Below are 15394 nucleotides of genomic sequence, written 5' to 3' on the forward strand. Positions count from 1 at the left end.
ACTAGTGATTCGAGAGGACAATTATCTGGGTAATAGGAGAAGATAATTATCCGGCTCGAAGTTTGCTAGCTTCGCGAGTTGTCTGCTCCTTTCATAAATGTTTAGGAGGGTCTCTGGTGCACTGCACCATCTAGCCTATGATAGCTACGCCACTGGTCACATAATGTTGCTTCATTTTAAACGAGAATAAAGGATCGATTTTTTTTTTGATGTTTTAGAACAGTGTTATTCATAAATTTGTTAAAAAGCTTTTATCCTTATTCTTAAGGGACGAGACTTTTAAATTCTGCCACTTTCATATGGTATACCATTTTTTTCTAGCTTGCTCTATACCATATAAAAGTTGCAAATTTTAGAAAAGAAAATTTCTACGATATCCTCGCCTATTTTGCAGTTTGGAAAACAATCAAACTTCTTTAAAAGAAAAAATATTGTAATTAATAAAGCTGTATCGATTTCTGACAAGTCTGGCTCCTGGTATAAAAGAATATATTTATACGGACAATTGACGATTCTCCGACCACAAGCATAATTTCAATTATTCCACAATGTTATGCAATGTATATTACTTACCTAATACACCTAAACGATAATTAATTGTAACTACAACAACGCCACCATATGAAGCTAAAACACTTCCATCATATGGATTCCCAGAATTCCATTCATATGATTCACCATGTATAAATACCATTACTGGATAACGACGGAAATTATTTGATCCACCGCCTTCACGTGTACCCGCTAGAACATACAGAACAATAAAAACAAATTAAATAAATTTTAAGAACTTTGTATAGTAGAGGTAATGAATGTTTTAGGTTAGGTTTGGTGAACAAACAATGAACTAATAATAAGATTGTTTAATAAATCATAAATTATGTTATGTGAATGTGGGTAATGTATCTATGAATACCATAGACTTCACAAATATTATGTGTTTACTAGAAATTACATTGTTTTCTGAGCTTTCTTCACTATTTAATGATTGATTTTGATTAAAAATTCCCTAACGTTCAGACGATAGAAGGATTTATAAAGAAGATTCCCGCCTTTTAATGGAATCGGTCGAGTAGAATTTGAAAAATCATGTCAACCACCTCGAAAAATGTAGTTTCAAGAAAAATGCGTTTTAAGTTTGAGAGACAATTCCGGCAGAGTAACTCGGATAATAATACTACGCACTTTGGATTAAACGGCGATCCCAGATCCATTCATTGGAACTTTGCCTACTTCATATGCAATGGCTTGCAAAGTTATTTCTGTTCATGGAGGTGTTTTGCCTTCTTTTGAAGCAGCATCAGCTTGCTTTGATTTTTAGATCGCTGTGCCTCTACGTTCTACCTTCACAAACTATTTGCACCCAGAATATCGCCCATTTAGAAAATCAGCTTTATGATCTGTATTCTATGAACATAACCTCTTATATCGATGGTTTTTGAAGTCCAAAAACTTTTTGAAGACATAAATACGTGTGTAATAATAAAAAAGATAATGTATTTTATGCCATTGGAAACTATTTAATGACCATAATAATTACTTTTTCCCTTTATTTACGGTTTTTACATGTCCAATCAAGATTTGAGTTCTATTCACCGTCAATATGGTACACTCTTATTCGGAACTTTCTTCTAAGGTTATTTAGAAGAGAAATATCTCGGTGTATTAAAAAGTGTACGTTCGGTCCGTCGAAAAGTATTTAAAAAAAATGGTGCTGCTGTAGAAAAGGTGTAAATTTCATATCAAACACATTCTTCTTATACAAACGCCATTTTGATTAAATCTAGAGATGTTGGTGCTTTCAATAAGACAATGTTTTTTTTCTTTGACCCCAATTAAGATGGTCGTCTTTATGTCCTCTACTCTCCATAAATGCTACCTTACCAACAAAGTTTTTACTTTGTAGAAATTTGCAGAAAAGTATCATCAGGTTAAGATAATACTAATATTACTTGAAACAATTTTACTCTTAATTTGACAATTATACACAATAAAAATAAATTGTTGCAAGAAAATATGTTCTAAACATGATAGCAAGTAAATAATTTCTTGTTTCAAATCGAAAATAGTTTGGATCAATTTTTTTCACAATTAAGTGTACATAGATGATACGGACAAACTTGAGAATGGTTTGAATCAAATCATCTTCTTTTCCATTTAAAAATGTTATCTAATGAAATAAAATCGATAATTAAGCGGATACACTTTTTATTACTTTTTGCTTCGTGTAATTCGTGGTCGATAACCTAATTTTACGTAGATTTTAAACGAAATAAAATAGAGAAACATTAAATAAAAAATATGTTCAGCTAGAGAATGATATTTTTCTAGGATAAAATTGAATTATGTCCAATGTATTCTACCAACGAAGCTGGTGAGCGAACTGGGCATAAAAACTTGAGGTGATGTAGAAGTCACTTACACCAATTGTTAGAATCCCTCCATAAAACATTTATAGCCGTTAATTCACAATCACAAGTCCTGTAGTTTACATAGCGACTTTAACAGTCGGGACTCATTATTGGGAAGATTAAAGCTGGTCTAGAAAACTACTGTACGTGTTTTTTATTTTCCCAATTTGTTTAACGCAGTCGGGTTTTATTATTCCCTAAATTATTATTTTTATTTTACACTTTTTAGTTAAGTATTTCAATACCTATTCAATGATACCCCACTTAAAATTGTTCGCCTACTTTCATTTTTCTCTTTTTCATAATACGCCGTCTGGTGATCACCAAAAATAATTGAAATTCAAGTCCAGATCGGAGTCTCGATCCATTTTTCAGTCTAGAAACTTGTCTAGCAAATAATTCAAGTATTTTGAGCAATTATTCTGTATCTGATTATTTATAGTTTTCCACGTGGACCAATAAAATTTTCTTCATTGTTCGAAGCACGATCTATGTTAGTTTGATTATCGAAAATTTATAGTTACGGAAGTAAATCCTAAACGGGATACTGATAATAATACTATAACTCTCATATCATTATAACAAAAGTCTCAAGAGGATTATGATCGTGACTTAATGACATTTACTCTCAAGTGGACAAACATCTCTAATCCTAAACCCCCGTCTGCGTGTGTGTATGTGTGTGTGTATCTATGTCTGTGTGTGTGTCGGAAGTCCTCTCTCATTATCGATAACAATTTCCGTACTGGTTGAATAATTAAAGGTAATTGCTATTAATTTTAAGTAATTAAATGTTGAAATATGAATAAATAAATACTCACTAATGATATTAACACTTATATGTTTATACAAAATAATGAGTGTTGCTTAAGGATGTACGAGTGCCAGGGCTTGATTTTTTTTTTGTAACTATATGTTCCTTATTGCACGTTATAATTTGTTTGCTGGTTGGGAGATAAAATAAAAAATGTGCAACACTTTAAAACGATCCCAAAATCCGACGATGTGTTACCTAGGTTAGGTTAGGTTAGGTTAGAGTGGCTGTCCTGGGCTGGGACACATTTAGACCATAGGGTCCGTTGTGATACCGTAAATGGGTTGGCCCATCCCCGGCCACTACTCCATGAACCATTTGAAGCTGTTTAAGAACAGCAGGAGGGCTTTGACGTCGACTGACTTTAGGCCGGAGAGGTGGTCAAAGAGAGGCTGGCTCAAGTAAGTCCATCTCCTCATGACAAGAACTGGGCAGTGACAGAGAAGATGAGACATTGTCTCCTCCTCGCCACCACTGTGACAGCTGCTGCAGTAGTCGTGATACACTGCCAGGCATAAGCGTTCAGCATGCTTGTCGCCCAGCCAGTGTCCTGTGATAGCCGCAACAACTTTGCGAACAGAGGCCCTTGGAAGTGATATGAGAACTTCGGAACGCCTGCGATTGTACTTAGACCATATCTGTCTTGTAGTACCACAAGTACGTTCTTCCCTCCATCTAAGATTGGCCTTTTTCAGGATATCCTCTTTCAGGAGTAGCTTGCAGTTCGCAAATGGAACTCCCGGGTATTTATTGATGCTTGTATCCGGCAGCATTGTGCCATTTCTGGTAAGCTCGCCGGCTTCACAATTTCCTGGAATGTCCCTGTGTCCCGGTACCCATATCAGGTTTACATTCAATGTGTTACCTAAGACATTAATGAAGTTATATCAAAATTCATCATCAAAGTAGAAAGCAACGTACAGATAATTTCAACCACAAGTCTAAGCGTGCCTTGGTGCCTGTACTACCTTAAGGAAATACAAGTAATATGAATGATGGAGTGGAGGGGATTAGAGAGAATAGAGAGAAGAGGACGGTTTTGTGCACAAATGATGACGAAGAAATATATAAGTAGGATAAGTAAGATGACACAGAATGAGACGAGATCAAATAACGTATATTATTTATCATAAATATATTTTAAAACAAATGAATTAAAACAATAATTAATTAACATTTGTCATAATTATTCAAAAATAACAAACACACGGTTAGAAAATATCCCACATTGTTATATATTATTATATTTGTTATATGTTGTAAGAGCTAAGAGCAAAGCAGCAAGCAATAGTATTTGTACTCGTACTCAACTTGTACTCGTATTATATGATTGTGAACCCTCAACGGCTTTTACGATCTATTTGTTTGAACAGATTTTATTATATTACGGTGTTGTATATAAGAAAGATAAAGTACGTACGTTAGGTATATCGTAGTGGTTTCAAAGATCTGAGTACAAGACTATATATATATGTGTGTGTGTGAGCAGGGAAGGAGAGGGACATCATGGTGTAGTAGATTGGAGGGGGGGAGGTGTGTGATGGTAGATATGCAGTGGAAGGAGTAAGAGAGTGGGAGGTGTGTCCTAACTATGAAAGAGCACACAAGCACATACATATATACATATTTGTCGCATCAATGAATGTTTTTACTCAGGAGTTTTCAATAACAACTCCGATTTTGATGATTCTTTTTGTATACTATTTAAGTGTGCAAGTTACTCCTCAAAAAGGATATCTTAAAAAAGGCCAATCTTAGATGGAGAAAGGAACGTACTTGTGGTACTACAAGACAGATATGGTCTGGAGCACAATCGTAGGTGTTTCGAAGATCTTATATCACTTGAAAGGGCCTCTATTAGAAAAATAGTTGCGACCTCTACAGGACCAAAACACTGGCTAGATGGCAGGCACGCTGAACGCCTGGGCTTGACAGTGTATCATGATTCTTGTAGGAACTGTCACTGTGAGAAGGAGGCGAAAACGATGTATAATCTTTATCACTGTCCAGCTCTTGCCACGAGAAGGTAGATTCACTTAAGAAAACCTTTCTTTGATGATATCTCCGATCTGAAATCCGTTGACGTCAAAGCACTCCTGCTGTTCTTAAGCAGCCCCAAGTGGTTAATAGAGTTGTGGTCGAGAATGGCCAGCCCTTTTTCGGTCAGAACGGATCCTGTGTTTTAAGTGTGTCCCACCCCCAAACAGCTACTCCAACCTAACCTAGGTATATCGTAGTGGTTTCAAAGTACAAGACTACATAAATTTAATAGAGAGGGGAGGGAGGGTAATGTAGGTATGCAGTGGAAGGAGTAAGAGAGTGGGAGGTGAGTCCTAACTATGAACTTTAAACTATGAATTTTTAGTCAGGAGTCCTCAATAATCACGCCGACCTTATAACGTTTTTTTTTTAATGATTCTTTTTGTATACTATTTAAAATCAAAAACATTTCAGAAGGAGGAAATAATCTGGAGGGGGAAATGCAATGTCCCGAATAATATATCGACGCCTAAATCGCTAATGATAGAAGTTTGAAATTTCAAGAGGATTTTGATTCAAGTATTATCAAAATCAAAGCTGTTATTGGGGATTCCCCTAAGAATGGCGATTTTATGTATTCTTTTATGCGACTATATATATATAGTATAGTAGGTAGATTGGAGGGGGTTTAGTTGGTTGGTTGGTTTGGTTGGTTGCTTGTCTCAACATAGTATATAGCTCTGGATGTGTATATATGTATGAGAGAGCATCTATCTCAACGTGTGTCGATCGATAAGTTCGGGAAGGAGAATTAATGGAACGTTACTGCTACCGTTACTAAAATACACAGTAATAGAGCAGTTGGAATTGTATATGAATGGTAGGTATATATATGGTTCGAGGGTAGGGTTTACACAGTTCTTCCTCTTCACTCTTCTGTGTGTTTTTATTTTATAAATATGACACTTTTAGCTGTTTTCTTTTTTTTTTTTTTGTTCTTTTATCATCTTCAATGATACTCTGTAATTTTAAATATCATTAGATTATAAACGTTTAGGATTTAGAAAGGATTTATTTACATTTTCAAATCTTTTAATCGTATTTTAATTCATAAGATCAACAAAAACTTTTCTGTGTGTAGAATGGGACCAATGTTTGTAGTGTATCGTATATAGTGTATCGTAGTTTGTTGAAGGTGAGGTGAGACATTCATTTACACTGAAAAAAAAAATTCCTATAATACCAACCGATATGAGGTTGTCACAACATCATCACGAGATCAAATATGGCGAATGGTACCACGAATGTGATGTAACTACCGTGACGGGGTTGAGTGGTGAAGTTGACACAAACGCAGTTATTTGTATGAAAATTATATACTATCAAACAAATTTCAAATATTGTTGTTATGAAATGCAACATCTTTTTTTTGATTGGTTTTACCACTTATGAATGTAATAACAAAATACTTATATGATTGTCACAACCACATGACCAGGTTTATTAGGTGTATTTAACAGGAAATTCCGCTTAACCAACTGCGCTACCAATGCTTGTTATACATACCAATAAATCTGCTATATATTATAAAAAAAAATAAATATGTTGATTTCAAAGTTTCTGTAAGTTATTAATAACAATCTTCATGTAGTTGACACAATCACACATAGACTAGACATGATAGATATATGTTCATAATAACCAAATCCTCTATTTAAAGCAAACGCAAAGAAATTTTCTTTCGATTCATCGATTCACTTTATTTACACGATTATATATTCCCAACTAAGTACAATTTTATTCTCCATCAATAAAATGCATGACTTTAAAGGAAAATCAATCTATTTTAATGAAATAATGTACTTTGTTTATTTAACTTCAGTGATTTTGTATCAATGAATTCATAATTTAAATTGAATCTCATTCTATTTTACATACAAATATTTAGCTGTAATTGTTCCAATCATTTAGGAAATCGATTAAAAGTATTTTTACTATTTCAATATGAAACGGCCAACTTTGGAATGAAGTTGTCATTATTTTAATTATTTTTTCAGTGTATTCATAGAGAAGAAAATATTTTAATTTAATAATATTATGATTGTATTATAATAATGGTGGGTTTTCGCTAGTTTTAAATACTTTCACAATTACATATTTATATAATATATATATATATAAAGGTATACTCGTATGACTAACAGACTAACTTCTTTAGACATTAAAGTTCTTTCCTACGTCTTTATAGTTTGTTAGTAAAGAACTTCTTGTAAGAAATAATTACATCGTACGTTCTTACTCGTTTATACTCTAAAATTGTTAATTGTCTTATTTAATTATTTTATCATTTTAAAAGAGTTAGGTACTTTTTTCATTAAATGTTTTAATGATTATGAATATGTTACGATCTATACGAGTTATTCTCCTTAGCTTTCGAAAACTTAATAATAGTTTTTATTTTTTAGAATCATTTCTAGTCAATTAAGATACATAGTCCTAGTTTACTCATAGTAGAAAGCAAAAATCAGTTAAGATGTAATTAAATGAGGACGCTTGACGTTAGCTTTGAGCGTCAAATTAGGATTCCATCTAGCGGGAGAAAATAGAACTATATCCAGCGTCAAATTGTAAAAATGAGCGACAAAAAACAAAAAAGTTTATTAATCCATAACCTAATTTGGCAGTAGTTGGCAGCAATCAGATAGCAGCACTTCCTAAACTGACCACGTGACCTAATTTCACGCTCAAATTCTGCGTCAAGCATCATCATGAAAATACACCTTAAGCCATGATTTTTATTGCATTTGGTCTTTCTTGGTTGGGCTTACATTTATATGCAATAAGGAAACGGATTTTTATGTGGCATATATTATTACATTTACAGACCATTAATAAACATACGACCGACCATGGTCCACTGACATGGTTCATAACAACACTGTATATATATAAAAACATAACCTTATAAAGTGGTAAAATGAATACAGCTGTTACCTACTGCCATACCTACCGTATTTTTATAAACAGATTGTATGTTTGATCATCATTAGCATTTGGATATGTGATGACTATAGATAAGAATATTATTATAGCGTAGAGTTACAACATTTTATACACGTTATAGAGATGGTTGATGGTGTGCTCTAGTTATGCTACGAATATTCGTGAATGTGAATGTTAACTGTCAAATGAAGCGCTCACAAATTTTAATGTATTAACTTAATTAATCCTTATATATTATTTCTCCAGCAGGTTTTTTTTCTGTCCATACCTTATTTTCCTTATTTCTTTATCAAATTCCATGATTCACCCCACATTGTCAAGCTTATCATGTTGGCTTCTAACGAAAAATATACTCATGGACTAAAATTTTACCGATTAGGAAAAAATAGGATAAATAGTGTATCAGGCAAACATGATACGAATGTTACAGTTTTTATAGATGTTATTCTGTAACTGAAGACATATATCATTAAGAAGTAAATCAGCAACTGTAAAGATATTAGTATTAGATATAGAGTGGCCATGGGTTACGATAGCCACGGGAGCGGAATTCCACGCGGGTCGAGATGGTACATATAATTCTTCATTAAAATCGTAAAAGACTCCGTCGTATAAGTCAATTAAAAGCAAAATTCAGTTTTTTTTTTTAATTTGAGGTTATTTTTCTATAATTGCATTTGTCCAACATTCAAATTTAACTTTGATTAATTAAAAAGTGATCTAATAATATGAGTAAGGTACATATTAGTGAAGTTTGGGGCTAATTTATGATACAAAATGATGATGATTTTTTGTCAAAAACATACGCATCGTTTTTTGCGAATGCGAATATTCGTTCCATCACTATTACAGTTGCTGTGTTTGTGTCTTATAATACCTGTGTGAATAATATATACTTAATGTATATTCAAGAATAGATTGAAGCTATAATATATTTACATGTTTAAAAAAAAAAAAAATGGGATAAATTTTGTCTTCTCGTATATGTATGTTAAGAGGCCATAATATAAAGCATAAAGTATATTATTATTATATATTTTTAAAAAAGGACACGTTCGTTATATGATTATTTTGTTTTTGAGGTTATGTTATGTTATCAATTCTATAGAGAATGTTGTCGTTCGTTCTACTCTTAGATCATTTATTACTAGATATACCCATCGTGTACCAAGTATGTATATTTTTGCTTCACATAGAAGATTAACAAAGACAACAATACAATATTCAAGCAGCTGACAGAGAAACTCAATACCCGAGCATAGTATTTAATGTGCATTATCGTTTTGACGGAAATCAGCTGCTTCAACTGTTTGTTTAATTAATTCTGTGTAAATTCTATAAGATTAACATGTAAAGAATTGCAAATTAGTCATAAAAGTCTCCTTTATCGCCAAAATTTTTCACTGGAAGCGCTGGCATTGATTTTATTGTCCCTACCATGACTACGCACACAACGAATAGACTAGCGTTCTCTATCTTGTAATAGCTCTATGGTTGGAGAGATGGTTCTCACTCTGTTGCCAATTCTAGTTAGTATATTTTCAAAGGTTCGTTCTTCTCTACACAATGTTATAGATAATAACATTATCCAAACTGAAATTATTGAATTAAGCAGTAAATTGAATGTCATTTGTTTTTTTTTATATATATATATAAAGAATTGTCATCTATGTGTTTATTTGTCATGTTTTCATGTATAAGTCAATGATTCTTTTCATAAAAACCTTTTTCATATTTGTTTTTGATCTTTTCTCTTTTTTTTTTCTATATTTATTTTTAACCTTTTCTATATATAATGATAAAAATATACCGTATCAGGTAATTTCAAAAAAACTATTAAATCTACTTTTGAAAAAAAAAAAAAAAAAACGTAAAGCTTATTTATGTGTGTGGTTTTGAAGGTATCAAACATTTTTTTTTTCTCTTATAATTTTTTTTTTCGTTTTTCGTAGAATTTTTGCTTAAAAGAACACAAATTATATGTATAGAGAATAAAGCATATTCTTACATTATTCATAAGATATTTTTCCTTTTATAGTATTTTGTGATGAATCTTGTTAATGACTCAATTAATGTTCATGTTCTAAGAGATTTACATTATGAAGATTTTCTCATGTTGGTAACTAAGCAACACACGCCCATGAATTTCGTGTTTCCGTGTCTTAGAAGATTTCATAAAGATTTACATGACAAGTGATATTGTGTGTGTGTATTATTTTTGTTAAAACAAAGTTTTGTACAATACAGGATTAACCTATTTTTTTAAAAATAATCCCACTGTATAAAGTTATTCATATGTTTGTGATTGTGACTTTCTCAGTGATGTTTCGTGGTTCAAATTTTTATCCTCGAAGATTACTTCAGGATAAAAGCAAGAAGATGCCTTTGCGGAATCAAAACTTATATGTGCAGGAGTTCCACAAGAGAGTGTTCTTGGCCCACTATTGTAAGCCTTGTATACCAACCACCAAGTTAAATCGATCAATATCTAGCATTCAACGGTGGACAACAAAATGGAGAATCAAAATGATTGAGTCCAAGTTGGTATATATCAATTTTACCAACAAAGGGCTTATCTCAATGGCAAAGTGATTGCTTATATCAATTTAGCGAAGTACCATAGTATGACGATTGATTTCAAGCTTAGGCAGAAAACTCACGCCTAAAAAAAGAAGAAACTTCTTTTAAAATTCAAAAAGATGCCCTTAAAGTCATTAAAACCAGTCTGGTCTTATGGAGCACAACTGTGGAGCTGCACGCCTCATTCAAATCGAGAAATAATCCAAAAATTTCAGAACAATGTGTTTCGAAATGTTATGCATAGTTTTTTTCATATTTACGAAAGTCTTACCTTTTTAAGGGTTAGATTATAGAAAAAATTAATCAATGAACTTCACGCTTGATAGTACTAGATAGGCGTAGTTGAGATAAGGGATAAGAAGTGTATAATCTGAATTTTTAATTTCAAAAACACAACAACAAAAAAAACACACACAAAAGCAAACAATGTCGCCTTGTCGTTTTCCATGTGTACCTTGACAATATACACTGGTTAACTCTATTGTTTTGTTTTGCTACATGTTTAGTCAGTGCTAATACAGTGTATCTCGTTTGCTAGCAGAATATTAGTGTAGGCGCTGAGTGGGCTTCGTATACATTTACAGGTGCCACCAAACAAGGAGTGTATTTCGATGTATTTTGACCCCGCTGATTCCGAATTTTCATCGCTCAAAGTGGAGGGATTGGATAATTGTTTATAAGACCATAGCTCATTTTATTCTACAAGTAAAAACAAATATTCCTTTCTTTTATTCGTCTTGATACGACCAATAGAAGCGAAGATATGGTTAAAATTGTGAACAAAAATGATACTGCATAAGGTCGGTTCGCAGCGCTTGGTTTGAAACGACCGTAGATAAATACATAATACTTTTTCCCTTTAAGGTACTTATTATAAAGGTATGAGCCTATATTTTAATGTTATGCACATAACAATACGTTTTATGCAATAGAAATGAATTGAGCACGATGTTAAGTTACTAACTTAATTCCTTTAATCCCTAGGGAGACACAGGGCCGCAACAAAGGATCTCCAGCGAACAAGATTGCTGGCCAGACTCTTAACTTCACTCCAGGTTTTGTCTCCAGTTTTGCCTCTTTTTCTACGGTTCTTCGCCAGGTGATGCGAGGTCTTCCCGGTTTTCTCCTGCCTTGTGGATTCCAATCGAGTGCCTGGCGGCTAATGTCTTCAGGAGGTTTTCTCAGCGTATGGTCGATCCAGCCAAACTTCCTATGCTTGATGACTTCTGCTATGGATGTTTGATTTGTTTTCTTCCACAGGTTAACATTGGATATCGTGTTTGGCCAAAAGATGTTTGGAATTTTTCTAAGACAGTTGATACGATTTTAAGTATTAAGTTATAACTTTATTCCGGTCCACTAGTTTATATAAGTCGAAAACGAGCACTTAGCGAAAGAAAACCCCACGTAATTATATATGAGAAAAATGCAAATTTGTTCTAGCTTAAGAACTTTTTAATTTTTTCAAATATCTCTATTAAAACTTGAGTTATTGTAACCGAACGTGAAAATGGGACAAAATTGTTTGATAAAAGTTTCAGTAGTTTAGGAGCTGTGGCCGTATAAACAATTAATATGTTTATAACAAAATTTCGAAAATTCGGATTCAGTGGGTCAAAATACATTGAAATACACTCCTTGTTCGGTAGGACCTATAAATGCATGCCAAACCCACTCAGCGCCTACACTATCAGTGTTAATACGATGTATCTCGTTTGCTAGCTAGAATATAGTATTTAAGGCACATCTCATATAGTTACTAACTAACGTGTTTGTTATGTGTGTGTGTGAGAGAGTATGTACCTACAAATTAGACAATAAGAGATTACAGAGGTTAAGACACCTCTGACATTGTGTGGATATTAATATTAAACAAACTTCTTGAAATCCCATACCGTTTTGTTGTTGGTTATATCATACTTACTTCAATGTGTGTAAAAGTAATGCAGATATAACCTCCAAAAAGTCTCTATATAGTGTGTCCATAATATCGGAAGGTATGTAAGAAATAGCTTTAGGGCTTATAAACTAATATGAGGTAAGGAATTGTTTAGTAGATTGATGTAATGTTAGTAAATTTACTTTTTGTCAAGTTTGTCTAGTGATACTTTAGTTTAACAACAACAAAAAAATTGCCGATAGCAGTGTTAGTCAGAAAGGTAGTTCTATTATAGTTTCAAACAAGAAGAAACTTATTCAAGTCTTACCAGAAGATGGTATCATTGAAACATTTACTTTATGTACAAGGTAATTTTTGAATAAAGAATCCATCTCGATTAACCAAACAATGTGTTTCTGTTTTAATTTTCAGGCTGGATAATACGACTTTGCCAGCTTCTAGGAGATCGTGGATTGTAACGGGCACTTCATTCTGGTTATTCGTTGTAACGAGAACATCTTTCATCAAAATGATTGCCATTTTGTATTTTTTGTCGGGATGTATTCTGTAATAAATACGTCCAGAATATTCTACATTTAGCTTCCGATAGACTTTGTTGGTAACTGAAATAAAAGCTTGGAGGTTTCTTTCAAGGCTCGTCTTTAAAGTCGGACCATCGGAGATATCCTGATTGCGGAAATGATAAATCAAATGAATTGTTCATTTATCTAGTTAATCTTAACTGAAAAAAATTAATTATCTATCCGCAATTTTGTACGAGATTCCAGCTCAAACTTACCGCAATTCTTCTCGGTGGAACTCGGACGAAGAAACTTAGGATCGCTTCATAGTTCTCAGTATGGAGAGTAGAGATAAGGAGAATCGTTTCTATATATAAAAAGTGCCCATGAAAAGCATAAAATTGGTGGCGCTGCTGCAGCAAAAGTATAATTTTTAAAAGAACGTAATAGGAGTAAGATAAAGTTATAAACAAGTTGTTAGAGAAGGACAGAGAAGTTCACATCAAACACAAAGAAATAAGAGAAAGATAATCTAATCTAAATCTAAACAACTTGTTAAAGAAAGATAGAGAACTGCACAAGTCATTGAAATGTTTTTTTGGACAATTTTTTTACTTTGACCCCAATTTAAAATTGTAATACTTACTTCTACCCTTCATAGTTCCCAGGCTGATGGAATATTAGACAGCTAATGATTGTGCTTGAGTGAGCTAAATGTTTTTCCATTTAATAAGGCGTAATTCCTACAATTTTAGTAAAAATTATTTTATAGTCTAAATATAAAATATATTATAAAAGACACATAGATACCCCAGAGGCTATACAGAAATATAATTATGAAATATTTTCGACTAACAGCTCATAAACGCGTGAAAAGGAGATTGAATGTAATATTCTTATTACCCGACTGGTAATTAATTTGCATAACGGTTGTTAGTATTTAAATAGAATGGTTAATTTTACGCGAGTAGAGCCGCAGGGCACAGCTATACTAGTGTGTATATATATATATCTCTTAATGTCGTACATTCGCAGAAAAGAAGCACTGAAATTCGAAAATTTGAACAGTTAGACGGATTAGAATGCGGTCTTCTGCATTCGATTGATTGGATTGGACCCAGTGTTCAGTGTGAACGGTATGCTCGTCATCTCTTGAAGTTTTCGAGAAATTCGTTATATAATCAGTCCAAACTCGTTACTCGAGAGTTTTTAGGGTAGCTGAACACGTATATCGTGACTGAATTGGCCTTTGAGGTACACGAGATACCCTGGACACTCCGAACACCATATTCTTGTTAAGCGACCACAAAAACACCCGAGTAACGAATTTTGACCATTTATATAACGAATCTCCCGAAAACTCCAGTATACGACGGCGCTATCGTTTACCCTGAGCACCAAGTACCTCGGAGGCCAATTCCGACGCAATATTCGTCTTCAGCAACCCAAAAACCTTCGTGTAACAATTTTGGAATCATTTTCATCCCTTTTAACCGAATTGTGAATTTAGTATAATTACGGCTTAAAATGCAATTATTTATGCAAATTGCATATTTTTCCTGGCGCTCTAACGAATCGAATGCAAAAAATCGCATTCAAATACGTTTTATTGCTCAAATTTTTCGAACTTTGACTATTTTGAGTGTTTAATTTCCGCGACTAATAACATATAAATAACTTACTTGATAAAATATGTTTTGTGCAAAAGGGATGGGCTATTTATTACACAATGTTTCTTGTAAGGAACAAAACCGGAAAATAGCACACTGTATATGGTGACATAGTATATAAATACTGGTAGCAAACTGATTACTAACCCTTAGTGTAAATAATAAGGTACTACCAATCAAAATATAGAGGGTAAAGTGTTAAGGTTGTCATGGAATAAAACAAGTAAGTACCTAAACTAAGCAGAGAGAGAGCCTAATAAAATATCTATGCCAATTTATTTAAAGATAATAAAAATCAAATTTGTCTTGTTTTTTTTTTTGTTGATGTTGTTGCTATTGTGAAAATAAGGGAAGGAACCAAGGAGTTTCGGTGAACAAATATAAATTGTGTGTGCATGTCAACGTATGTGTGTGTCAGTGTGTGTTTATATTATATCTTGTTGGTAACACAGATTTTTAGGTTATGTTTACTAAAAACTGTCAAGTATACGTGACAATGTTGTATTTAATACAATTCTTACATTTATATGTCTGAT

At 33.0% G+C, this 15394-nt stretch overlaps 1 protein-coding gene across 1 annotated transcript in view; it reads right to left on the bottom strand.

The window, feature by feature from the left end:
* Positions 1-15394, bottom strand: part of LOC123294191 (neuroligin-4, Y-linked) — a 97265-nt gene that overhangs the window by 17469 nt on the left and 64402 nt on the right. Inside the window, exon 2 of the mRNA XM_044875299.1 lies at positions 574-744. Within this exon, the coding sequence (XP_044731234.1) occupies positions 574-744 (171 nt within the window). The remainder of the gene's footprint in view (positions 1-573; positions 745-15394) is intronic.

Source organism: Chrysoperla carnea, chromosome 2, assembly GCF_905475395.1.
Source record: "Chrysoperla carnea chromosome 2, inChrCarn1.1, whole genome shotgun sequence".
Taxonomy (NCBI): Eukaryota; Metazoa; Arthropoda; class Insecta; order Neuroptera; family Chrysopidae; genus Chrysoperla; species Chrysoperla carnea.